Source organism: Chiloscyllium plagiosum, unplaced genomic scaffold (assembly GCF_037043375.1).
Source record: "Chiloscyllium plagiosum isolate Xiang-an unplaced genomic scaffold, Cpla_swu_hap1 HiC_scaffold_28, whole genome shotgun sequence".
NCBI classification, from domain to species: domain Eukaryota; kingdom Metazoa; phylum Chordata; class Chondrichthyes; order Orectolobiformes; family Hemiscylliidae; genus Chiloscyllium; species Chiloscyllium plagiosum.
Window position 1 is genome coordinate 1,911,018 of NW_028270166.1, and position 26,537 is coordinate 1,937,554.

The 26,537-nt window shown below is 47.4% G+C and overlaps 1 protein-coding gene across 2 annotated transcripts in view; it reads right to left on the minus strand.

Annotated features, from left to right (window-relative positions):
- The window catches only part of sin3b (SIN3 transcription regulator family member B), a 61,703-nt gene continuing 35,166 nt past the window's right edge, over positions 1-26,537 (minus strand). For both annotated transcript variants that reach the window (XM_043721554.2, XM_043721555.2), the window contains 12 exons: positions 25,505-25,623; positions 23,829-24,039; positions 19,991-20,107; positions 19,445-19,683; positions 17,878-18,061; positions 16,335-16,929; positions 15,537-15,706; positions 14,496-14,669; positions 10,856-10,948; positions 3,061-3,155; positions 1,312-1,516; positions 1-431 (listed from right to left, as the gene is read on the minus strand). In XM_043721554.2, the coding sequence (XP_043577489.1) occupies positions 201-431; positions 1,312-1,516; positions 3,061-3,155; positions 10,856-10,948; positions 14,496-14,669; positions 15,537-15,706; positions 16,335-16,929; positions 17,878-18,061; positions 19,445-19,683; positions 19,991-20,107; positions 23,829-24,039; positions 25,505-25,623 (2,433 nt within the window). In that variant the 3' untranslated portion in view covers positions 1-200. The remainder of the gene's footprint in view (positions 432-1,311; positions 1,517-3,060; positions 3,156-10,855; positions 10,949-14,495; positions 14,670-15,536; positions 15,707-16,334; positions 16,930-17,877; positions 18,062-19,444; positions 19,684-19,990; positions 20,108-23,828; positions 24,040-25,504; positions 25,624-26,537) is intronic.

A 26,537-nucleotide genomic window follows, 5' to 3' on the forward strand; every position in this document is an offset into this window, starting at 1 on the left:
TCAAGTGCATTTCATCATTGATAATACTGGCTACGGTCAGTGGATTGGTGGCTGCAACGATTATTCTCTTATACAGGAGTCAAGCAGCTAACGCAATCATCTCACCAGCCTTAAACATCATGTATGGAGCAGACATGGCCACGCAGTACACTCATGACTGCGGTGTGAGTGTGTGTAAGCACGAGTGTGTACTGAAGGTCTCACGGTGACGGAGGGCAGCGACTGTACTGCACGCGGTATCTATTGACTGGAATCTCATGAATGGTGTCAGATTCACAAATGGTTTTGCAAGGGATCAGGTCTTCAACATCCTCGCCCATCAGCCAATCCTGGACAAGCTCGCCCATTTCGTCAGTCACATGATCCTCCAGCCAGCGGTTATGCCATTCCAGAAACTGCTGGTGCTGGTGTCGGGTAACCTGGCACTGAGACTATGGGACGGTAGAGAGAGGGCAGGCAGGAGATAGAGGTGAGATACAAGGAGAGAGGGAGGAGTGGGAGGGATGGGGGAAAATAGAGAAGGATGGGGGAAAATAGAGAAGGATGGGGGAAACAGAGAGGAGGAAGGTCAGTGGAAAGAGAGAGAGTTCCAAGGTAAAGGATGTTAGGAAGTTAGAGTAGAGACAGAGAGAACGGCATGAATGAATTAATGGTTGTACCGTAACCACAGAATCATTACAGCATGCACCCCACTTTTAAATGTTTGTAACAGGCTAAATAACCATGCAGTGCGACAGAGCTGTAGACAGCAGACACATATGTACATGACTAACAGGAGACATAATCAGATACTGCTTGTTGAGGTGAAAGTATCAGGAACAGGGCAAATTCCATTTCACACTTCCACTGTCCAAGGACAGGGATAACTTGGGGTTAGATGCAGAGTAAAGCTCCTTCTATATGGTCCCCATCTAACACTCCCAGGACAGGGCTACATGCAGAGCAAAGCTGTCCAGATGAGTGTTGGGCTCTAACTCAGAATTTTTCATGGCTCTGACAAGTCTCTAAGTCAGATCCCCATTTAGGGCAGTCATTCAGTGGACCCTCACAAATTGGACCTTAAGATTCACTGGTTTCTAAAACCCCTCCAAAACGGTGGCCCTGACACTAACTCTTATTTTGGGCTGGCAACAGAGAATAACAGCAAGTTAGACAGCAGCTACTAATCATTGCAGCTACAACCCAGGCTGCAAGGGGAAGGAATTAAAGAGAATGTCCATTATATCCCAACTTCACATCATGCCAAGAGAGACAGAGAGAGAGTGAGTGAGCGAAAGCAAGAATGAGAGCATGAGACGGGTGAACAGTTACCTCGCGAGCCCTGTGCAATGCCCCACAGCGATACATGAAGTCTTCAGAATTCATGACGTACACAAGTTTGTGAGTGTTCAGCTTAAACTTGCAGTCAATGTTGTTTGAGTTCTCCACCCCGACACAGCATTGCTTGTTGTTCCTACTCTCATTTCGCATTGACAGAAACTGCTTCTGTTGCCATTTTCGAAATTTTCGAAGGTTTCTGCAAAACATCAAAGCCATTTTAACATCAATGAAATTGCCGAACCAAAACAGACTGAACAGTTTTGACAAGATGGGCATGGAAAGTATGTCTAGATTGAGGGGCACTGTTTAAAACTCTTTTAGGATAGAGATGAGGAGAATTATTTTCTCTCATACAGTTGCGTGAATTTGAGTGGGAAGACACTGGAGGTGGGGGGGTGGCAATGGATATTTTTAAGCTGGAGGTAGATGGATTTCCCTGTCTCACAGGAATCTAAGGTCTTCACAGAGCAGACAGAAATGTGGAATTTGAGATACGAGTCATGATATTACTGAATGGCAAAGCAGTCTCGAGGGGCCTACTATGCTCCTAATGTGTGTGCTTAACTATTGCTGTTTTCCCACATCTCCAACGTGACCATTCAAAGATATCAGGATCCAAGAATACAGGAGAACCTCGATTATCCGAAAGAGATGGGCGGACACTATTTCGTTCGGATAATCGATTGTTCGGAAAATCAATTAAATGCCTTTCCTCCAGGACTCAGAGTTTTCGAAGTCGGCTCCCCATTCAGGAGATTGCAGCAACACACGGCGCGCGATACCCCTCCCCCCGACCCCCTCCGACACACCACCCCTCCCCCCCGACCCCCTCCGACACACCACCCCTCCCCCCCGACCCCCTCCGACACCCCCCCCCGACACACACCCCTCCTCACAACCCCTCCCTCCCACACACCCCTCCTCACAACCCCTCCCTCCCACACACCCCTCCTCACAACCCCTCCCTCCCACACACCCCCTCCCCTCCCCCCGACACACCCCCTCCCCTCCCGCCCGACACACCCCCTCCCCTCCCGCCCGACACACCCCCTCCCCTCCCGCCCGACACACCCCCTCCCCTCCCTCCCGACACACCCCCTCCCCTCCCGCCCGACACACCCCCTCCCCTCCCTCCCGACACACCCCCTCCCCTCCCGCCCGACACACCCCCTCCCCTCCCGACACACCCCCTCCCCTTCCGACACACCCCCTCCCCTTCCGACACACCCCCTCCCCTTCCGACACACCCCCTCCCCTCCGACGCAACCCCTCCCCCTGACACCCCCCCTCCCCCAACCACCTCAGATACACCCCCTCTCCCGCCTCCGACACCACCCCGCTCTGACACCCCCCTTCCCCTCAGACACCCCCCCGACTCCCCCCAGCCCCTACACCCCCTCCCCCTCCGTCTCCACCCTCCCCCTCCGACACACCCCTCCTCCCACACCCTCCCGACACACCCCTCCCCCGCCCACCCCCCTCCCGACCCTGTTGGAAACTTCTTTGATGTAATGTTCCCATTTGGACTTTGAGATTTCTTTCGGATAATCGAGGTTCCTCTGTACCAATATTCCAAAGTCAGATAATCAGAAGTAAAATGTAACATCCTCTTTATTTTGGACTGTACACGCTTATCAGGAACCACGTGCTGATTATTCTCTGCACAGGACAGAAAAAAAACACAATTTCCTTCCCAGCCAAAGGCAGTCATGTGGCCAGGATAGCTGTGAGTGAACTCACCTCGGTAAAAATACTGGCTTGTAAAAGAATCCGTCTGTCTGATCAAACTGCATTGCCTCGGGGCCTGCATACTGCTCCATATAGCTTGTTAAATTCTGCCAATGAGAAAGATGAAGAGAATTACAATCCATGTTGATATTTTAAAATTCGTTTATGGGATTTGGGTGTGGTTGGCAAGGCCAGCGTTTATTGGCCATTCCTAGTTCACTTGAGAAGCTGGTGGTGAGATGCTTTGTTCAACCCCTGATGTCCATGTGGTGTAAGGTCACTCAATGCTGTTAGGAAGGTTTTTATAGCCAGCAACAGTGAAGGGACAGCAGCGTATTTCTCAGTAAGGTGATGGCCTAATGGTATTATCACTCAACTATTAATCCGGAAGACCCCAGGTAATCCTCTGGGGACCACGGTTTGAATCCCACCATGGCAAAGGGTGAAATTTGATTTCAATAAAAATCTGGAGAGAAAAGTCCAATGAAAATGATAAACTGTTGCTGATTGCAGTTAAAACCCATCTGGTTCAGGAATGCCCTTTTAATTGGACATAAACTGCTGCCCTTACTTGGTCTGACCTAAACATGAATATAATGTGAATGACTCTAATCATGAGGCAGGGGAAGAAAGAAAGGTTTTCATGGGGAGCTGGAAATGTAGAGTTTGAAACACGTGGACCATGATATACTGAGTGGTGCAGCAGGCTTGAGGGGCTGAATGGCCTACGCCTGCTCTTAATGTGTGTATTTATATATCAACAATTTCTGTCTTTCCACATCTCCAACATTACCATTCAAAGATATCAGGACCCAAGGAATACCCCTCTGGGTGATCATGGATGGGCAATAAATGCTGACCAAGCCTGTGATACCCACATCCCACGAATGATTAATAACAGAAGTCAGGATGATGAGTGGCTTGGAGGGGAATTTGAAGGGGGTGATGTTCCCATGTATCTGCTGCCCTTGTCCTTCTAGATGGAAACAGTCATAGGTTTGGAAGGTTCTGTCTAAGGAGCCTTGGTGAATTTCTGTAGTGCACCTCGTAGATGGTACTTACTGCTGCCACTGAGTGTCGGTGGTGATGTTAAAATTATTAGACTGCTTTGCCTTATGGATTAGAAAGTAGCTAATGCAACCCCCACTGTTTAAATAAGGAGACAGAGAGAAAACAGGAAATTATAGGCCAGTTAGCCTGACATTGGTAGTGGGGTTGATTGTAGAAGATTTAATAGCAGAGCACTTGGGAAAAAGTGACAGGCTCAGATAGAGTCAGCATGGATTTACAAAAGGGAAATCATGCTTGATAAATCTACTGGAATGTTTCAAGGATGTAACTAATAGAGATTATAAGGGACAGCCAGTGGAAGTGGTTTATTTGGACTTTCAGAGACTTATGATAAGATTCTACCTGAGATTAGTAGTGAAATTAAATTGCATGAGTTTGGGGGCAGTATACTGACATGGAATAGAGAACTGATAAGCAGACAGGAAACAGTGTAGGAACAAACAGGCCATTTTCGGAATGGCACAAAGTGATTTGTTGGGTACCACAAGGATCAGTGCTCAGTCCCCAGCAATTCACAATACATATTAATAATTAAGATTAGGGAACTAAATATAAAGTATCCTCAAGTCTGCAAGCTACGTAAAGCCGGGTGACAGAGGGAACTGAGAGGAGGATGTGGAGATGCTTCAGCCTGATTTGGACAAACTGAGTGAGTGTATAAATACAAAGCAGATACAGTATAATGTGGATAAATGTGAGGTTAATCACTTTGAAAGCAAAAAATAGGAAGGCAGATTCCTATTTGAATGGTGATAGACTGGGAAAAGGAGAGATGCAGTGGGATTTCCAAGCCATGCTTAAAATGGAGTAGGTAGTTCTGGCAGGAGTGATGGAGTCATAGAATCCCCACAGAGCAGAAAAGAGGCCATTTGGCCCATCACATCCGCGCTGACCCCCCAAAGAGAGTCGCACCCAGACCCAGCACCTCTCCCACCCTATCCTGATAATTCCATAATTACCACAACTAATCCACCTAGTCTGCGCATGCCTGGATACTATGGGTAATTTAGCATGGCCAATCAACCTTAACTTGCACATCTTTGGACTGAGAGGAGAAACTGGAGCACCCGGTGGAAAGCTACGCAGACATGGGGAGAACGTGCAAACTCCACACAGATGGTCGTGCAAGGGTGGAATCGAACCCAGGTCTCTGGTGCTGAGTGGCAGCAGTGATGACACATGGTAATCAACAGGATGTTTCTGTGCCTATGTTTCACCTGATAACATACGACTTTGTGGGACTCGGTGTCAATATTGAGGACTCTCAGGAGCAATCCAACCCAACTTTATATCGTTGTGCTGCAATCTCTCATGACAAACTCAAGATGATGGTGCTTTTAAGACTGCGTGTAGGATAGGAGTCCATGAGCATGACTGTCTGCCACTACTAATCCGCGGGACAGCTCTCCTAACTTTTCCTTCGATTCTGTAGGGATTTGATTCAACTTAGCAGCTTGCTGGGCTGTTTTAGGGGGTATTTAAGAGATAACCACACTGCTATGGGTCAGGAGTCAGACCAGGCAGATTTCTTTTCCTGAGGGATTTTAATGAATCAGGTGGCTTGTTATAACAACTTAAATTGGTGTTTCATGGTCACCATTTCTGACTGAGATCTGTGACCAGCAGTCACAGGGATCAGTACTGGAACTCTTGTTGTTTGTAGCAGATCATCATTTCTGATTCTCGCGGGCTCTCACGTTACAAGAACAACTCGCAATAGCCGCTCCATTTAAGCTAATGGGGCTGGAACCGAGTTATAGTCAATACAGGTAAGGAAAGTTCGCATTCTACAAATAACGGTCTAAATCTTTCAATCATGTTAAAGCCAATTCACATTGAAGAAACACACATTATAGCAGAACCAACTGTATATAAAAATTATTTGGAAGAGAATGTAGCTAGCCTGATTAGTAAGCTTGTGGACGACACAAAGATTGGGGGAACTGCAGATAGTGAGGAAGATTGCCAGAAGGTACAGCAGGATATAGATAGATAGGCTGGAAACTTGGGCTGAGAAATGGCAGTTGGAGTTTAATCCAGACAAGGGCGAGGTGATGCATTTTGGAAGATCTAATTCAGGAGGGAAGTTTACATTAAATGGCAGAACACTTAGTAGCATCAACATACAGAGGGATCTAGATGTACAGGAGATGGGGAAGCGATGGCCTAGTGGTATTATCACTGGACTGTTAATTCAGAGACACAAGGAATATTCTGGAGACCTGGGTTTGAATCCAGTCACAGCAGTTGGTGGACTCCACATTCAATAAAAAAAAAGGAATTAAGATTCTGATCATGACCATGAAACCATTGTCGATTGTTGAAAAAACCCATCTGGTTCATAATGTTCTTTAGGAAAGGAAACTGCCATCCTTACCTGGTCAGACCCACAGCAATGCGGTTGACTCTTAACTGCCCTCTGGGCAATTAGGGATGGGCAATAAATGCTGGCCTAGTCAGTGACACCCTCATCCCAGGTTAGTTTGGAGGACAGTATGGACAAACTTGCTCTGTTTTCATTTCAGTGAAGGTTGAGGGGGGACAAAATTATGAGAGGCATGGAGAGAATGAATAGTTGCCATCCTCCTCCCCAGACAGAAATGTTTATGTTTACTTTAGTGTTAGAAAGGGATAGGTGTATACCACTGGGCAAGAGTTACAGCTGGGGAAAAGGCACTTACGATGCGATTAGGCAAGATTTAGGAAGCATAGGATGGGGAAGGAAACTGCAGGGGATGGGCACATTAGAAATGTGGAGCTTATTCAAGGAAAAGCTCCCGTGTGCCCTAGATAAGTATGTACCTGTCAGGCAGGGTGGGAGCCGTGGTTTACGAAGGAAGTGGAATCTCTGGTCAAGAGGAAGAAGGCTTAGGTTAGGATGAGACGTGAAGGCTCAGTTAGGGCACTTGAGGGTTACAAGATAGCCACGAAAGACCTAAAGAGAGAGCTCAGAAGAGCCAGGAGGAGACATGAGAAGTTGTTGGTGGATAGGATCAGGGTAAACCCTAAGGCTTTCTATAGGTATTTAAAGAATAAAAGAATGACGAGAGTAAGTTTAGGGCCAATCAAGGATCGTAGTGGGAAGTTATGTGTGGAGTCAGAGGAGATAGGGGAAGCACCTAATGAATATTTTTCGACAGTATTCACTCTAGAAAACGACAATGCTGTCGAGAAGAATACTGAGATACAGGCTACTAGACTAGGTGGGATTGAGGTTCACAAGGAAGAGGTATTAGAAATACTGTAGAGTGTGAAAATAGATAAGTCCCCTGGGCCGGATGGGTATTATCCTAGGATCCTCTGGGAAGCCAGGGAGGAGAATGCCGAGCCTTTGGCATTGATCTTTAAATCGTCATTGTCTACAGGAATAGTGCCAGAAGACTGGAGGATCGCAAATGTGGCTCCCCTGTTCAAGAAGGGGAGTAGAGACAATCCTGGTAATTATAGACCAGTGAGCCTTGCTTCAGTTGTTGGTAAAGTGTTGGAAAAGGTTATAAGAGATAGGATTTATAATCATCTAGAAAATAATAATTTGATTGGAGATAGTTAGCACGGTTTTGTGAAGGGTAGGTCGTGCCTCACAAACCTTATTGAGCTCTTTGAGAAGGTGACCAAACAGGTAGATGGGAGTAAACCGGTTGATGTAGTGTATATGGATTTCAGCAAGGCGTTTGATAAGGTTCCCCACAGTCGGCTATTGTACAAAATGCGGAGGAATGGGATTGTGGGAGATATAGCAGTTTGGATCAGTAATTGCCTTGCTGAAAGAAGACAGAGGGTGGTGGTTGATGGGAAATGTTCATCCTGGAGTCCAGTTACTAGTGGTGTACCGCAAGGGTCGGTGTTGGGTCCACTGCTGTTCGTCATTTTTATAAATGACCTGGATGAGGACGTAGAAGGGTGGGTTAGTAAATTTGCAGACAACACTAAGGTCGGTGGAGTTGTGGGTAGTGACGAAGGATGTTGTAGGTTACAGAGAGACATAGATAAGCTGCAGAGCTGGGCTGAGAGGTGGCAAATGAAGTTTAATGCGGACAAGTGTGAGGTGATTCACTTTGGTCGGAGTAACCGGAATGCAAAGTACTGGGCTAATGGTAAGATTCTTGGTAGTGTAGGTGAGCAGAGAGATCTCGGTGTCCAGGTACACAGATCCTTGAAAGTTGCCTCCCAGGTGGACAGGGTTGTTAAGAAGGCATACAGTGTTTTAGCTTTTATTAATAGAGGGATCGAGCTCTGGAACCATGAGGTTATGCTACAGTTGTACAAAACTCTGGTGCGGCCGCACTTGAAGTATTGCTTCCAGTTCTGCATTATAAGAAGGATGTGGAAGCTTTGGAAAGGGTGCAGAGGAGATTTACGAGGATGCTGCCTGGTATTGAGGGAAGGTCTGACGAGGAAAGGCTGAGGGACTTGAGGCTGTTTTCATTCGAGAGAAGAAGGTTGAGAGGTGACTTAATAGAGACATATAAGATAATCAGAGGGTTAGATAGGGTGGACAGGGAGAGCTTTTTTCCAAGTATGGTGACGGCGACCACGAGGGGGCATAGCTTTAAATTGAGGGGTGATAGATATAGGACAGATGTCAGAGGTAGTTTCTTTATTCAGAGAGTAGTGGGGTATGGAATGCTTTGCCTTCAACGGTAGTAGACTCGCTAACTTTAAGTACATTTAAGTCGTAATTGGACAGGCATATGGACGTACATGGAATAGTGTAGGTTAGATGGGTTCAGAGTGGTATGACAGGGCAGTGCAACGTCGAGGGCCGAAGGGCCTGTACTGCGCTGTAATGTTCTATGTAAACATCAATTACTGGGGGACATAGGTTTCAGGTAAAAGGGGTAAGTTTAAAGGAGATATGAGAGGCAAGTTTTTTTTATTTTACAGAGAACATGGTAAGTGCCTGAAAGCATTGCCGGGGAGGTGGTGCAGGTGGCGACAATAACAATCTTTAAGAGGCACCTTGAAAGATACCTGAATAGGCAGGCAGTAGAGGGATACAGACCCTGCACAGGCAAAGGTTAGTTGTTTAGAAAGGCATTATATGTCTGCATAGTTGTGATGGGCTGAAAGGCCTGTTGCTGTGCTGTACTGATCTTTGTTCATTAGACTAGTTTTACTTCCAAACTATTGTATTCAAATTCCACTATCTGCCACTGAAAGATCTGAACCTAGGCTCCAAGCCCATCAGCCTGGCCACTGGATTACTGTTACACGAACGGTACACCCTGACATTAGCATTACTGCACGCCACTGTCTCCCCGTAAAATGTGCAATGGGTAGAAGTCACAGCAACTCTAGGAGCTGTTGGAACACATAATTGCAGAAAACAAAATATCATGGTGTGATGGGTAACATATTAGACAGATATTGCTTCCTGTTGGCCAGCCAGAGAATTGGCTTAAAAGCATAATTTTCTGGCTGGCAGGATGTAACAAATGGTGTGTCAAAGGGACTAGAGTTAGGACCTAAACAGGCATAATTTAAGTAAGTGACTTGGATGAAGGAACTATAGGTACGGTTGCCAAAGTGAGAAAATGTGAAGTTGTCCATTTCATGGTAAAAAAACTTGGGACTTAGAGGGATCTGGGTGTTTGATGTAAGTTTGCTCGCTGAGCTGGAAGATTAGTTTACAGATGTTTTTTCAGCATATTATGTAACATCATCAGTGAGCTTCCGTGAAGTGCTGGTGTTAATGGCCTGCTTTCTATTTATGTGTTTAGGTTTCCTTGGATTGGTGACATCATTTCCTGTTCTTTTTCTCAGAGGGTGGTATGTGGGGTCCAAGTGTCCTCAGGAACTTCAAAATATTTGTGTACAGGTACAGTAAGTGATTAGGAAAACTAATAGAATGTTAAGGTTTGTTACCAGGGGAGTTGATTATAAGCGTAAGGAGGTATGCTTCAGTTATACAGGTCATTGGTGAGACTACATCTGTAATACTGTGTACTGTACTGGTCTCTTTAGTTAAAAAAGAATGCAAGAGAGTTGGAAATAGTTGAGAGAAGGTTTACCAGACTAATACCTTGAATGGGTAGGTTGGCTTATGAGAAAAGATTGGAGGCTGGGTCCGTATACACTGGAGTTTTGCAGAGTAATAAGTGACTTGATTGAAACTTGCGAGTTCCCCAGGAGTCTTGACAAAGTGGGTATGGAGAGGATGGTTCATCGTGTAGGAGAATCTAGAACTCGGGGTCACTGCTTCAAACTTAGGGATCGACCATTTAAGACCAAGATGAAAGAAAATCTATTTTCACTGAGGGTCTTTGAAAAACTCCTCCACAAGGAAGCAAAATCCTTGAATATTTTTAAAACAAAAGATGGATAGATTTTTGATCAGCAATGGAGTGAAAAGTTAAAAGGATAGGTGGGAATGTGGAATAATTAGATCAGTCATGATCCTCGTGAAGGATGAAGCAAATTCGAGGGGCAGAGTGGCCTGCGGCTGCTTCTAACTCACATGTTCCTTCGAAACAGAAACCAGATCATTGATGCTACTGGGAATCTCAAACAAAATCAGTAAATGTAAGCAGGACAACGCTTTAAAGTTAGCAGACATGAATGGCCTAATATCCACCTTCTGCTATGAACCTTTAAAACATGAGAGAACATTTAAACTGGAAGAGCATTTAAACTGCAGCCTCGCTGTGATTCCCAGAGACTGCTTTGGGAATCTTAAGGTTTTGGGCTGTGAGCAGCCCACACGGACCCAGCAGAAAGAGGGGTGAAACATTCTCACCTGCAGCTCCAGGGGGTCATCAGAAGGGGCCTCCTCTGTATCCAACAATTCAATAGTCATGGAAACACGTCCTTTGCTCTGGATAAACATAATCTGCAGCAAAAATAACAAACAAAAAATCACAAGTCCCATCACACTGTGATTTAAACCCTTTGTCACTCTCAAACCCTCTGTCACTCTCACCCAGCGCCATAATCTTTTTGGCTCACTTCAATCCACATTCAACCTTACCACTCCCACCACAGGTCAGAGTGTCTCCCGTGACATTCCCACTCACCGACAGGAGTTACCCGTGACGGTCCCACTCACCGACAGGAGTTACCCGTGACGGTCCCACTCACCCACAGGAGTTACCCGTGACGGTCTCACTCACCCACAGGAGTTACCCGTGACGGTCCCACTCACCGACAGGAGTTACCCGTGACGGTCCCACTCACCGACAGGAGTTACCCGTGACGGTCCCACTCACCGACAGGAGTTACCCGTGACGGTCCCACTCACCGACAGGAGTTACCCGTGACGGTCTCACTCACCGACGGGAGTTACCCGTGATAGTCCCACTCACTGACGGGAGTTACCCGTGACGGACTCACTCACCGACAGGAGTTACCCGTGACGGTCTCACTCACCGACGGGAGTTACCCGTGACGGTCCCACTCACCGACGGGAGTTACCCGTGACGGTCTCACTCACCGACGGGAGTTACCCGTGATAGTCCCACTCACTGACGGGAGTTACCCGTGACGGTCTCACTCACCGACGGGAGTTACCCGTGACGGTCCCACTCACCGACGGGAGTTACCCGTGACGGTCCCACTCACCGACGGGAGTTACCCGTGACGGTCCCACTCACCGACGGGAGTTACCCGTGACGGTCCCACTCACCGACGGGAGTTACCCGTGACGGTCTCACTCACCGACGGGAGTTACCCGTGACGGTCTCACTCACCGACGGGAGTTACCCGTGACGGTCCCACTCACCGACGGGAGTTACCCGTGACGGTCCCACTCACCGACGGGAGTTACCCGTGACGGTCCCACTCACCGACGGGAGTTACCCGTGACGGTCCCACTCACCGACGGGAGTTACCCGTGACGGTCCCACTCACCGACGGGAGTTACCCGTGACGGTCCCACTCACCGACGGGAGTTACCCGTGACGGTCCCACTCACCGACGGGAGTTACCCGTGACGGTCCCACTCACCGACGGGAGTTACCCGTGACGGTCCCACTCACCGACGGGAGTTACCCGTGACGGTCCCACTCACCGACGGGAGTTACCCGTGACGGTCCCACTCACCGACGGGAGTTACCCGTGACGGTCCCACTCACCGACGGGAGTTACCCGTGACGGTCCCACTCACCGACGGGAGTTACCCGTGACGGTCCCACTCACCGACGGGAGTTACCCGTGACGGTCCCACTCACCGACGGGAGTTACCCGTGACGGTCCCACTCACCGACGGGAGTTACCCGTGACGGTCCCACTCACCGACGGGAGTTACCCGTGACGGTCCCACTCACCGACGGGAGTTACCCGTGACGGTCTCACTCACCGACGGGAGTTACCCGTGACGGTCCCACTCACCGACGGGAGTTACCCGTGACGGTCCCACTCACCGACGGGAGTTACCCGTGACGGTCCCACTCACCGACGGGAGTTACCCGTGACGGTCCCACTCACCGACGGGAGTTACCCGTGACGGTCCCACACACCGACGGGAGTTACCCGTGACGGTCCCACTCACCGACGGGAGTTACCCGTGACGGTCCCACTCACCGACGGGAGTTACCCGTGACGGTCCCACTCACCGACGGGAGTTACCCGTGACGGTCCCACTCACCGACGGGAGTTACCCGTGACGGTCCCACTCACCGACGGGAGTTACCCGTGACGGTCCCACTCACCGACGGGAGTTACCCGTGACGGTCCCACTCACCGACGGGAGTTACCCGTGACGGTCCCACTCACCGACGGGAGTTACCCGTGACGGTCCCACTCACCGACGGGAGTTACCCGTGACGGTCCCACTCACCGACGGGCGTTACCCGTGACGGTCCCACTCACCGACGGGAGTTACCCGTGACGGTCCCACTCACCGACGGGAGTTACCCGTGACGGTCCCACTCACCGACGGGAGTTACCCGTGACGGTCCCACTCACCGACGGGAGTTACCCGTGACGTTCCCACTCACCGACGGGAGTTACCCGTGACGGTCCCACTCACCGACGGGAGTTACCCGTGACGGTCCCACTCACCGACGGGAGTTACCCGTGACGGTCCCACTCACCGACGGGAGTTACCCGTGACGGTCCCACTCACCGACGGGAGTTACCCGTGACGGTCCCACTCACCGACGGGAGTTACCCGTGACGGTCCCACTCACCGACGGGAGTTACCCGTGACGGTCCCACTCACCGACAGGAGTTACCCGTGACGGTCCCACTCACCGACAGGAGTTACCCGTGACGGTCCCACTCACCGACGGGAGTTACCCGTGACGGTCCCACTCACCGACGGGAGTTACCCGTGACGGTCCCACTCACCGACAGGAGTTACCCGTGACGGTCCCACTCACCGACAGGAGTTACCCGTGACGGTCCCACTCACCGACAGGAGTTACCCGTGACGGTCCCACTCACCGACGGGAGTTACCCGTGACGGTCCCACTCACCGACGGGAGTTACCCGTGACGGTCCCACTCACCTACGGGAGTTACCCGTGACGGTCCCACTCACCGACGGGAGTTACCCGTGACGGTCCCACTCACCGACGGGAGTTACCCGTGACGGTCTCACTCACCGACGGGAGTTACCCGTGACAGTCCCACTCACCGACGGGAGTTACCCGTGACAGTCCCACTCACCGACAGGAGTTACCCGTGACGGTCTCACTCACCGACAGGAGTTACCCGTGACAGTCTCACTCACCGACGGGAGTTACCCGTGACGGTCCCACTCACCGACGGGAGTTACCCGTGACGGTCCCACTCACCGACGGGAGTTGCCCGTGACGGTCCCACTCACCGACAGGAGTTACCCGTGACAGTCCCACTCACCGACAGGAGTTACCCGTGACAGTCCCACTCACCGACGGGTGTTAGCCGTGACGGTCCCACTCACCGACAGGAGTTACCCGTGACATTCCCACACATTGGCGGGAGTTACTCGTGATAGTCTCACTCACCGACAGGAGTTACCCGTGACAGTCCCATTCACCGACGGGAGTTACCCGTGACGGTCTCACTCACCAACAGGAGTTACCCGTGACGGTCCCACTCACCGACAGGAGTTACCCGTGACGGTCCCACTCACCGACAGGAGTTACCCGTGACGGTCCCACTCACCGACGGGAGTTACCCGTGACGGTCCCACTCACCGACGGGAGTTACCCGTGACGGTCCCACACACCGACGGGAGTTACCCGTGATGGTCCCACTCACCGACAGGAGTTACCCGTGACTGTCCCACTCACCGACAGGAGTTACCCGTGACTGTCCCACCCACCGACAGGAGTTACCCGTGACGGTCCCACTCACCGACAGGAGTTACCCGTGACGGTCCCACTCACCGACAGGAGTTACTGGTGACAGTCCTGTTCAAATGAAAGTGTCATGGAGAAAGCTAGCCACTCTTACCTTGAAGCAATTTTCATCAGGCATGATGCGTTCAGTCTTCAGCTGATAGGCTGCTTCCAGGGTTGCTCTGACACACTGGGAGGACAAACTCCCTCCAGCTGCTCCTCGCTTCCTCTCACTCAGATAAACCTCAGTCGCCTGCACACACACATCATCACTCACCAGATGCTGCAGCTGGGTACGAAACAAGAAGCAGAGAGTCAAGTGTCATATCCAGCAAGGCAGTAGCTACACTTCATTTTACAGTCACAAGGTTACAGATTCAAGGCCCAGAAATTCAGCCTGACACTCGAGTGCAGTAACAAGGGACAGACACATGGTCAAAGATGGCTGTTACATTTTGGTGGTTTACAAGATTGTTGTGTTTTAGAATGGAGTCTTTCACTTTAAGGTGAAACAGAGGGGATTGCGTGACCTGTTCTGAATCCACCTCAACAACAGGCCTGTGACAGTTAAAGGTCAAAGGGCAATCAGGACTTTGTTACAAGGACAATGGAGTAAGGTGTTCACACTAGGAGGCAATGGCAGCAGCCTGTGTTCAATATGAGTTTCCCAAATTCCCAACAAAGTGTTAATAGCATTGGGTTGTAAGTGGTTGGTGCTGTAAGCTAACTTGAGAAAGGACTCAGGTTAAGAATAGCGAATCAGCATTGTGACTTGGGTGCTAGGCAAATGTGTTTATATTGCTGTGGAAAAGATTGCAGGGAAAACCACTGTTTGTGATGACACTTCCCTACAAATTCAATGTGATATAAGCAGACAACAGGTCATGGGATCTGGAGAGAACGGTTTGCTTGGTTCTCCAAACCATACAGCCAAATGCAGGAAGGAGATGACGGAGGAGACACGATCTGTAGGAAGGGGCACAGTGCAGCAGCAGGCAGCCGTTCCTGAGCTCATGATGTTCTAGACCCATGATTCAACATCAGAACATTTTCCTACAACTATCCCTCAGCCTGTGCCTCCTCCCACCCTCTGTACAGCTACATGGCAAACCTCCAATCAGTCCCACTCCGTCCACAAGAAACCATCAGCACCCACCTGCCGTACAATGTTTTGAATCAGTTTATCGACTGTGAAGCCAATGTAGGCATGAATGGTGAACATTTCACGCAGTGCGTCTTCATATTGTGTGGGCTCAATGTTCCCATCCAGCAAATTCCTCACCATGTCCAGAAAGGCTGGGTAATACTCCTCCAACTCAATCTCACCTAAAGATCCAAATGTAGGCATATTTCAATATATCAAACACCACAACACGTAGCCATATGGGAAACTGGAAAGAAGAGGGTCACGGTTATGACCTTCAACCTCTGATGTAATCTGATCTCAGCCAGATGGGGCAAGGATGAGCTACAATGCTTCCGATAAATATAGAGAGATGGGGGCAGAGTGGCAGTGTCTCTGGACTAGTAATCCAGAGACTCAGGCTAATTCCACCTTGAAAACTGGCGGCCGTTTAAATTTAGACTAGTCTCAGTCACAGTGACCAGAAAATTGCCATTAATTGTTGTCAAAAACCTATCTGGTTCACAGGTCCCCTTTAGGGAAGGATAACCTTACCTTGCATGGCCAACATGGCACTCCAGGCCCCCAGCAATGTGGTTGCTAAGCAAACTACCACGTTCAGGGCCATGATGGATCAGTAATGAATGTTGTCATTAACACCCACACCCCACATTAAAAAATGTGAAAAAGCCTGACAGCATCCCTGCATCAGCTCACACATATGATCTAACTGAATGGTGGAACTGCTTTGAGGGAGCGAATGGCCTCTCCCTAACTGTACTGCTGAAATGGGAGCAAACAGAGAGAAGATCAGATCTTGGGGAACCGTACTTTGTTGTTTGAGCCTGAGCTCCACGGCAGGATCACTTGCTTTCTCTTTTCTCCCATCCTGTAATTGTTTCTCCTTCTCCTTCTCCATTTGATATTCCAGCAGCTGTTTCTCAGCCTGTCTGTAAATACGCAGCAGCCGGTAGCACAGAATCTGATGCAGCCTTAGGAAAAAGTACCAATTGTTATTTACAAAGAAGAGATTGTAGACGTCATCCAGGTTCTTCTGATATTCTGCCACTTGGTCTCGCAGGTCAAGCCGCTCCTCAGCCAAGCTGCTCTGAGGAGAAGCTGTTCCTTTCTGCCCAGTGTCAGCATTGCTGCTCTGACTGTGTCGGGGAACACTCTCCATCTCATCATCTGTTGAATCCTCAGATTCACTCAGTTCACCGCGCTGGGTAAAGAACAGGTCGGGCACAAAATGGTAGATGATGCGTTTGATGTGATCCTTGTCCTCCTTCTGAATGGTTGGCTGTCGCTTTACATGATAAATAATCAGAGACGCAGCATCCTCCATTATCTGTTTATCCTCATAGACGAACATCAGGTGGGGGCCGCTGACACCCGGGCAGCCTTCCTCAGAGTTCTGTTCTTGGCGCTAAATTAGAAGAAGGTGAAAGGTTATGACCCCAGGTCTTTACTTTTGTACCAAACTTAAAAGTACCAACGGTTGGAGTTCCAGACCAACTAGCCACAACCTGGATCCCATCCGACTAACCTTAAACTACATTTAATCCCGAGGTGGTGTACCCTTACCCGAACTGACTGACAGAAACCTTTTTGAGCTGATTGCAATCATGGGAATTATTCCTCCTATTGAGGTAGAAAGAAAATCTGAAAGAGTGCCTACTTCCATATCTTGTTGTTGCTGTCAAACTCTCCCTTGCCCACAGACCCACTCTCTGTGCAGAAACAAACTTGAAAATACTGACAGATTTAAAATAATTAAAGTAGATCCAAAGAATCCTCACAGTGTGAAAGGAAGCCATTTGGCACATTGAGTCCACACCGAATAGCATCCCACCCAGACCCAGCCCCCTGCCACATCCCATAACCCCACATTGTCCAAGGTTAATCAGCCTAGCCCACACATCCCTGAATACTACAGACAATTCCAGTATGGCTGATCCACCTGACCTGCACAACTTTGGACTGTGGGAGGAAACCAGACACCTGGGAAAAACCCACAGAGACACAGGGAGAATGTACAAACGTCACACAGACAGTCACCCAAGGGAAATCAAATCCGTATCTCTGATGTTGAGAGGCAGCAGTTTGAATGACTGAGCCACCACATCACTCCTAATTGAACCAGATTATCAGTAATCATACAAGTTCCTTCAGGTGCTGGCATTATTTCTTAAGGGTACTAATCCCATCATTGTGCCCTGTACCTAGGTTCTGCCCCATGCCAATAACCACCAGTAAATTAAACAAAGGATCATGTTGCGCATTGCTTTTATCATACCTCTCCAGGCTCTTTTTTACAAAACCCGCCAATTAGCCAGTAAACTGTGGGTCTATCATTAGGGAAATGTCAGTTTACCTCATCATAAACACTCTCAATCTCATTCAACAAACTCTTGGAGCGCAGTGCCTTGGTGTCATTTTGCTTAAAGTTAACCCCCTGGTGATCCAGCGACTTCAGGTAGGATTTCTCATACTGCTCCCGCCAGATCTTGTTGAATCCTTGCTGGGCCTCCCGCCATTCCTCTTCCTTGGCTTTCAATCTGTAACAATTTGAATTTAATAAAAATTTCAGATCTGTAGCTCAGTTACAAACCTTTACACAGTGAGCTGTGATTTGAGGAATACGCTTTGCGATGAACAGTGAATTCCTGCACGTGGAGGGTTTTGTTCACTCTTTATGGTGAATCACCAAGAGAAGTAGGTGAAACACCAAAGCCTTGACCCCCCCGCCCCCGAAACACCCAAACACCATCGCCCCTACTCTCACTTAAAAAAGGCATGCAACCTGAAACGCTCGGACGACAGTTCAAACTGCACCACCCAATGGATCCAGTAGACAAATGCAAAGGATCCTTAAGGAAATAACCAGCTCCAACCATTGTCAATCCCAGAGAAACATTGCTGCCAACCTGATTTTAGGAGTTTGAAATCTTTTTATTCAAGCTGTTCTGAGATGTTATGATACACCTCTGGAGCAAGTGGGACTTGAACCCAAGACTCCTGACTCAGAGGAAGGGACACCACCACTGTGCCATAAGAGACACATTCGACTTTTATTTACATGCGAACAGTGAGGGCACTATGTTTGCTGCTAAATCTGTGACCAAGGGATTTCCACGTGAGGTGATATGGATATAAGAGAAGCAACAATGGCACGGTGGTTCAGTGATTAGCAGTGCTGCCTCACAGCATCAGGGACCCAGGTTCGATTCCAGCCTCGGGCAACTGTCCGTGTAGAGTTTGCATATTCTCCCCGTGTCTGCATGGGTTACCTCCCACAGTTCAAAGATGTGCAGGTTAGGGTGGATTGGCCATGGGAAATTGTCTCATAGTGCCCAGGCATGTGCAGGTTAGGGTGGATTGGCCATGCTAAGTTGCCCTTAGTGTTCAGGGATGAGTAGGTTAGATGCATTAATCAGGAGTAAACACTGTATAGGAAAATAGAGGACGGGAATGGGCCTGTGTGGGTTACCCTTCAGAGGGTTGGTATGGACTTGTTGGGCCGAAGGGCCTGTTTTAAAAAAAAGTATCATACTGGATTGCAGTCCATGCCAGGTAGAATCAGTTGACACCACGCTCTGGAAATGGATTAGAACAGGAGGCTGAGGAGGTAAAAAAGAAACAAAAAAACTACAGCTGCTGAAAACCGGAAAAGAAAAACAGAAATCTCTGGAGAAACTCAGGGTCTAGTGACATCAATTTTGGGTCCAGTGACCCATCTTCGGAGCCATTCAAACATTGACTCTGCTTTATCTCCACATATGCTGAGTTGCTCGAGCTATTTTAGTTTTTGTTTGTGACTGAGTAGGTCAGAACAGGCAGCATGAGCCAAATGGACTCACTGGATTCTGTAGCATCTTGTACCCTGAAAGTTTAATTAGTGACAAAGACCCAATGGTAAATGTCATCACATTACATTTCACCTTTTCAGCACAACAGGGACAGCTGTGGCCGGATTTTTCTTAAGTCCATCGATTATTTCGGGTGCTTTATCTCCATAAATACGATAGATGGCTCTGCGGTGGATGACCTCCGATGTCCCTCCCAAACAATTATCCAGACGATATTTATCCTGATCCTCTGGAGACATCCGTGTTAGTTTTTTCTGGACACTTTCAAGCACACGAATTGTAGCGAGGTTGGTTTCCAGGACAACATCAAGCTATTAGTAAAGAAGCAACCAGAAGTGGACAGCCAATGGTGAATCAGAGCAGAATATCCACTTGAACACACTCCTCTCCAAATCCAGATTAACAGAGTCCTCCCTTAAACACAAACCAACCCCAGGTCAACTGTTGCAACCTTCCCTAAACCAATCCCACAGTAAACAACCAAACCCCTCAGCTGAACCATGTACCAGCATCAACTGAAAGCTAGTTCTGGTGAAAGGTTATGTCTGAAACATTTAATATTGCTCAAAGCTTCTATGACTGACTTATTGCAACAGTTTTTATAAAGTCAGTTATTACCTCAAACCTCTCATCCTCACAGCGATGAAGCTGCTCTTCGTATGGAGTTTTCTTTGAGCTGACAAAGGTGGAGTCTTCTGACCAAGATGGAAATGAGACCCAAGTGTCATTCAGAACCTGTAAAGAGAGTGAAACACAAGCAGATTGGGTCAGAGGCAGGAACAGTGAAGACTGACAGCTGCTCGCTGATAGGCGTGGCCTCAAGGATTGTGGAAGAAAGGAGCAAAATGAAGAACAATCAGAAAACCCTTCAGGGAAAAAGACCAGACGAGCTGCATCTGGCTGTTATCTGGATACCAAACATACAGTCAGTTCTTCTATAACATGATGGTTACACTGGGCAACATAGCGTGATAGAAAAATCACGCTTTAGAAACAGCGCTTAAAGTGATGTAATCACGTTCTAGTCAACACACGTTTTAAAAGCTTGAGCTTTAAAAATAGCATCCCCAATTCTTCAATTGTATTACAGCGAATTTACATTGACAAAACGAGCGTTATACAGTATGACCCGTAAATCATTAAAGTAAAAAGAGGTGATGGAGCAGAGAAGGAGAGAAAGTTCCAAAGAGTTTCATTGGACTTGAAAAAGTTAACTCTGTTTCTCTCTCCATAGAGACTATCAGAGCTGTTGAGTTTCTCCAGCATAGAGATGTACAGCATGGAAACAGACCCTTCGGTCCAACCCGTCCATGCCGACCAGATATCCCAACCCAATCTAGTCCCACCTGCCAGCACCCGGCCCATATCCCTCCAAACCCTTCCTATTCATATACTCATCCAAATGCCTTTTAGATGTTACAATTGTACCAGCCTCCACCTCTTCCTCTGGCAGCTCATTCCATACTAGTACAACCCTCTGCGTGAAGAAGTTGCCCCTTTAGGTCCCTTTTATATCTTTCCCCTCTCACCCTAAACCTATGCCCTCTACTTCTGGACTCCCCCACCCCAGGGAAACAACCTTGTCTATTTATCCTATCTATGGCCCTCATGATTTTGTAAACCTCTATAAGGTCACCCCTCAGCCTCTGACGCTCCAGGGAAAACAGCCCCAGCCTGTTCAACCTCTCCCTATAGCTCAAATCCTCCAACTCTGGCGACATCCTTGTAAATCTTTTCTGAACTCTTTCATGTTTCACACCATCTTTCCGATAGGGAGGAGACCAGAATTGCACACAATATTCCAATAGTGGCCTAACCAATGCCCTGGACAGCCACAACATTTCCTCCCAATTCTTGTACTCAATACTCTGACCAATAAAGGAAAGCATACCAAATAGCGCCTTCATTATCCTATCTAACTGCGACTCTACTTTCAATTGAATTGAATTGTCACGTGTACGGAGGCACAGTGAAAAGTTTTGTCTTGTGAGCAATACAGACAGTTCACAGAGTTAAATAGCATAGATTGTAAATAATAGGAAAACAGCGGCAGAATCAAAAACACAGGGACAGGCGAATGTTAAGAGTTTGAGTCCATTCAATACTCTAACAAAGTTAGGGTAGAAACTTTCGCAACCGGCTGGTGTGTGCATTCAGGACTCTGTACCTTCTTCCTGATGGTAGAGGTTGTTGAAAAATATTGTCAGGGTGGGATGGATCTTTGAGAATGCTGGTGGCCTTTCCTTGACAGCGGGCCTGTTAGATAACCCACACTCCGAGGTACAGCAACACTCCCGAGGACCTTACCATTAAGTGTCTAAGTCCTGCTAAGATTTGCTTTCCCAAAATGCAGCACCTAGCATTTATCTAAATTAAACTCCGTCTGCCACTCCACGGCCCATTGGCCCATCTGCCCATCTGATCAAGATGCTGTTGTAATCTGAGGTAACCCTCTTCGCTGTCCACTACACCTCCAATTTTGGAGTAATCTGCAAACTTACTAACTGTACCTCTTATGCTCGCATCCAATCATTTATGTAAATGACAAAAAGTAGAGGACCCAGCACCGATCCTTGTGGCACTCCACTGGTCACAGGCCTCCAGTCTGAAAAACAACCCTCCACCACCACCCTCTGCCTTCTACCTTTGAGTCAGTTCTGTATCCAAATGGCTAGTTCTCCCTGTATTCCATGAAATCTAACCTTGCTAATCAGTCTCCCATGGGGAAACCTTGTCGAACGCCTTACTGAAGTCCATATAGATCACATCTACAGCTCTGCCCTCATCAATCCTCTTTGTTACTTCTTCAAAAAACTCAATCAAGTTTGTGAGACATGATTTCCCACGCACAAAGCCATGTTGACTATCCCGAATCAGTCCTTGCCTTTCCAAATACATGTACATCCTGTCCCTCAGGATTCCCTCCAACAACTTGCCCACCACCGAGGTCAGGCTCACTGGTCTATAGTTCCCTGGCTTGTCTTTATCGCCCTTCTTAAACAGTGGCACCACGTTTGCCAACCTCCAGTCTTCTGGCACCTCACCTGTGACTATCGATGATACAAATATCTCAGTAAGAGGCCCAGCAATCACTTCTCTAGCTTCCCAGAGTTCTCGGGTACATCTGATCAGGTCCTGGGGATTTATCCACTTTTATGTGTTTCAAAACGTCCAGCACTTCCTGTAATATGGACATTTTTCAAGATAAAACCATCTATTTCCCAACATTCTATACCTCCCATATCCTTTTCCGCAGTAAATACTGATGCAAAATACTCGTTTAGTATCTCCCCCATCTCCTGCAGCTTCACACTTTCTCTTTTACCTTCATATTTCTGGCATCCAGAGCATTTGCTTTCATTTACATATTGTTATGAACTGCATATCAAAATATGCTAGAGTTGTAACAGCTCAAAATTAATCTCTGTTTCACTAGCAACTTGTGTGGGGTAATGCAATAGGCATTAATGCATAGGGAGGGTGTTGGGGAAGAAACTTGAATAGGTTCGCCAGAACACGTGTTATTCCACATTATGAAAGATCACCACCTCAGTCTCCAGAGCAAGACAAAAATCTACAAGCTCAGGATTCAGCTTTGAAAGCAAGGATGCTGCCTGCAGTGTTGGAAATGCGAATGAGAATAGAAGATTAGAGACAAAGCAAACCCTAAAGATTATTTAAACAACAAAAACAAAGAACTACAGACGTTAGAAATCAGAAACAAAATCAGAAATTGCTGGAAGAGCTCAGCAGGTCTGGCAGCATTTGTGGATAGAAAGCAGAGTTAATGTTTTGGACCCAGTGAAGCTTCCTCTGAACAGTTCTGAAGACTGGTCACTGGGCCCAAAACTTTAACTCTGCTTTCTATCCACAAATGCTGCCACACCTGCTGAGCTCTTCCAGCAATTTCTGAAGATTATTTAATGGAATGCACTTGCTAAATAAATTGAAACATGGTAGTTCTAGCCATTAGGGACCTAAATATTACATCAAGTTGACAAAATGTGTTTTCAGTGTAACTTGGGTAAGATTTCTATTCTCCATACTGACAATCCTGGTGCATACAAATGTTAGCTTCGGTAAGGGAAATAATTTAAAATCGAAAAAAAAAACATGAGATAGAAGAGTCAGGAAATCTTCCAGCCATATGAACAAAGAACATGGGAGGGTTTGGCTGTTCAGCCTTTCAAGCCTAATCTGTCATCAGTAAGAACATGGATGCTATGGTTGTGATCTCAGCCACACTTTCCTGTCTGCTCCCATAATCCTCGACTATCAAAACGCTACCTAATTCTGCCCTGAATATATTCACTGACACAGCTACCAACTGAGAATGAAGTTGAGAGTAAGTTCCTTTAATTCCCTTACACACATGTCACACATCTTTGCAATTTCAATAAATCAATGCACCAACTAGAAACACTTGCTTTACACGAGTATGAGGAACTCTCCGTACCTCCTTGCAGACTGCAGTCCGCCCACTGCACTTTGGTTGCTGGTATGTTTTGGGTAAAGCTCTGTAACTGGAGCCCAGCCTCTTACACGAAGCATAGTCAATCTCCCGGGCAATTCCATCCACCGGCCGGTCTCTCTGTACAGGTTGCGTGGGCGAGAGCTCCCGCTGGCCCAAGAACAACTTGAAACGTGCAAAAAGCTCAGGGAACTTCCTGTTTGATTAAATGCCAGAAAGAAAATAGCAAATAAATATGAAAGGGGCAAAAAAAGTGAAACAAAAGAAAGGTGAGGATGTGGCAGAGGTGGGAAGAGTGGGGGCCGAGCAGGGAGTAATGGGGTGAGAGGGTTCAAAAGGGGATGGAGGAATAGAGAAAGAGGGAGGAGGGACAAAAAAACAAGCATAAGGGGAGATTGAGTGAAGTAAGAGTCAAGGAAGGAGGGAGGATATTGACAGAGCAGGGTGAAAGAGTTGAAAAAACATGCATTAGTCACCTTCAGCAGTGGAAAACCACATAGCCCAGGGGTTTGCAGAGGCCATCAAAGTGAAACCCAGACCCAACTTTCCCTTCCCACAAACTAAAATATTCATAGAATCCGTACAGTGCAGAAATAGGACATTCAGCCCATCAAGTCTGTACCGACTGTCCAAAAAGCACCCCACCTAGACCCACTCCACCACCCCAGCCCTGGTACCCCGTATGGGGTTTTCACCTTGGCTATTCTGTACTCAAGGGAGATGGGTGCACAGGGTTAACAAGCAGTAATTGTGCAAACTTCAAAGTAAAGCTATAAATGAAAACACTGAGGAATATGAACATGTGAACAAGGAACAACAGGCTGCCCCTTGGCCCCTCGAACCTGCTCCATCATTCAATATGGTCATGGCTGATCGGATTTTAAACTCAACTCCACATTCCTGCACATCCCTATAGTCTTTCATCCCCTTGATCATTAAGAATCATTTACCTTAACTTTAAAAATATTTAAACTAATGCATTCCACTGTCTTTTGAGAAAAGAAATTTCCTTGATACTCAACGCTCTGAGAAAATATTTCTTCCTGATCTCTGTCTTAAATGGACAAGCACTTATTTTTAAACTCTGACCCCTAGCTCTAGATTCTTCCACAAGAGGAAATATCCTTACCACATCTTCCCGGTCAGGTCCCCACAGTACCTTAAAAATTTCACTTAAGTCACCTCTGACTCTTAAACTCCAGAGGATACAGCCTGTCTAACACTTCCTTACAAGGCAATCCGCTAGTTCCAGGGATTAATCTAATAAACCTTCTCTGATCTACTTCCAGTGCATTAATCTCCTTCTGTTAAGTACAGTGACCAGTACTGTACACTGTACCCCAGGTGAAACTTCATCCATGACCTGTATAACTGAAACATAAACTCTGTACTTTTGCATTCCACTCCCCTCACAGTAGCCCATCACATTCTATTAGCTTTCCTGATTACTTACAGCACCCACACGCATAGCTTCTGTGATTCATACACTACAACACCCAGATCTCTCAACTTCTCACCATTTAGATAATAAAATTATATTTTATTCTTTCCTCCAATATGCACAATTTCACATTTTACCACCTCATACTCCATTTGCCAGATTTTGTTTCACACCCTTGCAGTTACCTTGCTCAGTGAGTGAATGAGTTGAACTGACTTACCCCAGGAAAGGAGTGACCAATTGAAGGAGCTCAGAACCTGATACCACCTCCTGGTTGAACAGGGCAATGCAACGCAAGAAATTCTCGTAAACTTCTTGGCTTTTCAGAATCCTGCGGACCTGAGAGAAGAAATAAAGCAGCAGAGTCATCACAGAGTTCAGTTCTCCAAAAGACACCATTGTCTTCAGCTAAAACAAACCCACAGTACAATATCTCAATACAGAACAACCTCAACTATCCAAATAAGACGGGCGGGGAGTATTTTGACTGGAAAATTGATCATTCAGATAACATTTCTATGGGACCTTGAGATCTTGTTTGGATAATCTGAAGTTCAGATAACCGAGGTTGTTCTGTAATCAGCTCAAAGCATTCTGTTGTCGAGGGTTCCCTGATCAGCAGCACACATGACAGGCATCATGCCCCACCAGTAACAAACCTGCAGATAGTAATTATAAACATCATAAAACAGAGAGAGGCCATTCAGCCCATTCAGTCGGTGCTGTGTTTTGAAGAGATTTCCAGTTGATCCTACTGCCTCACTGCCCTCCTCCCATGACCCAGTCAATTCTTCCTTCTCTTCAAATAACTGTCAGATTGCCTTTTGAAAGTTAGCATTTACACAGCCCTTTCAGGTAGCACACTGTGGCTCACAACTCAGTTCGGAAAGAAAATTCTCTCTATTCCCCCACTGCTTCTTTCGTTGATTATCTCAAATTTGGGACCAACCCTCCTGTTGTCACTCTCACTGTTTTTCCCAAGTGGTGTTCATCGAGTCATAAGAGATATACAAAACGAAAACTGACCCATTGGTCTAACTTGCCCATGCCCATCAGATATCTTAAATTAATCTAATCCCATTTGCCAGCGTTTGGCCCATATCCCTCTAAACCCTTCCTATTCATATATCCACCCAGATGCCTGGCAGCTCATTCCATACACGTACAACCCTCTGCATGAAAATGTTGCCTCTTTAGTCCTTTTTATATCTTTCCCCTCTCACCCTAAACCTACATCCTCTCGTTCTGGACTC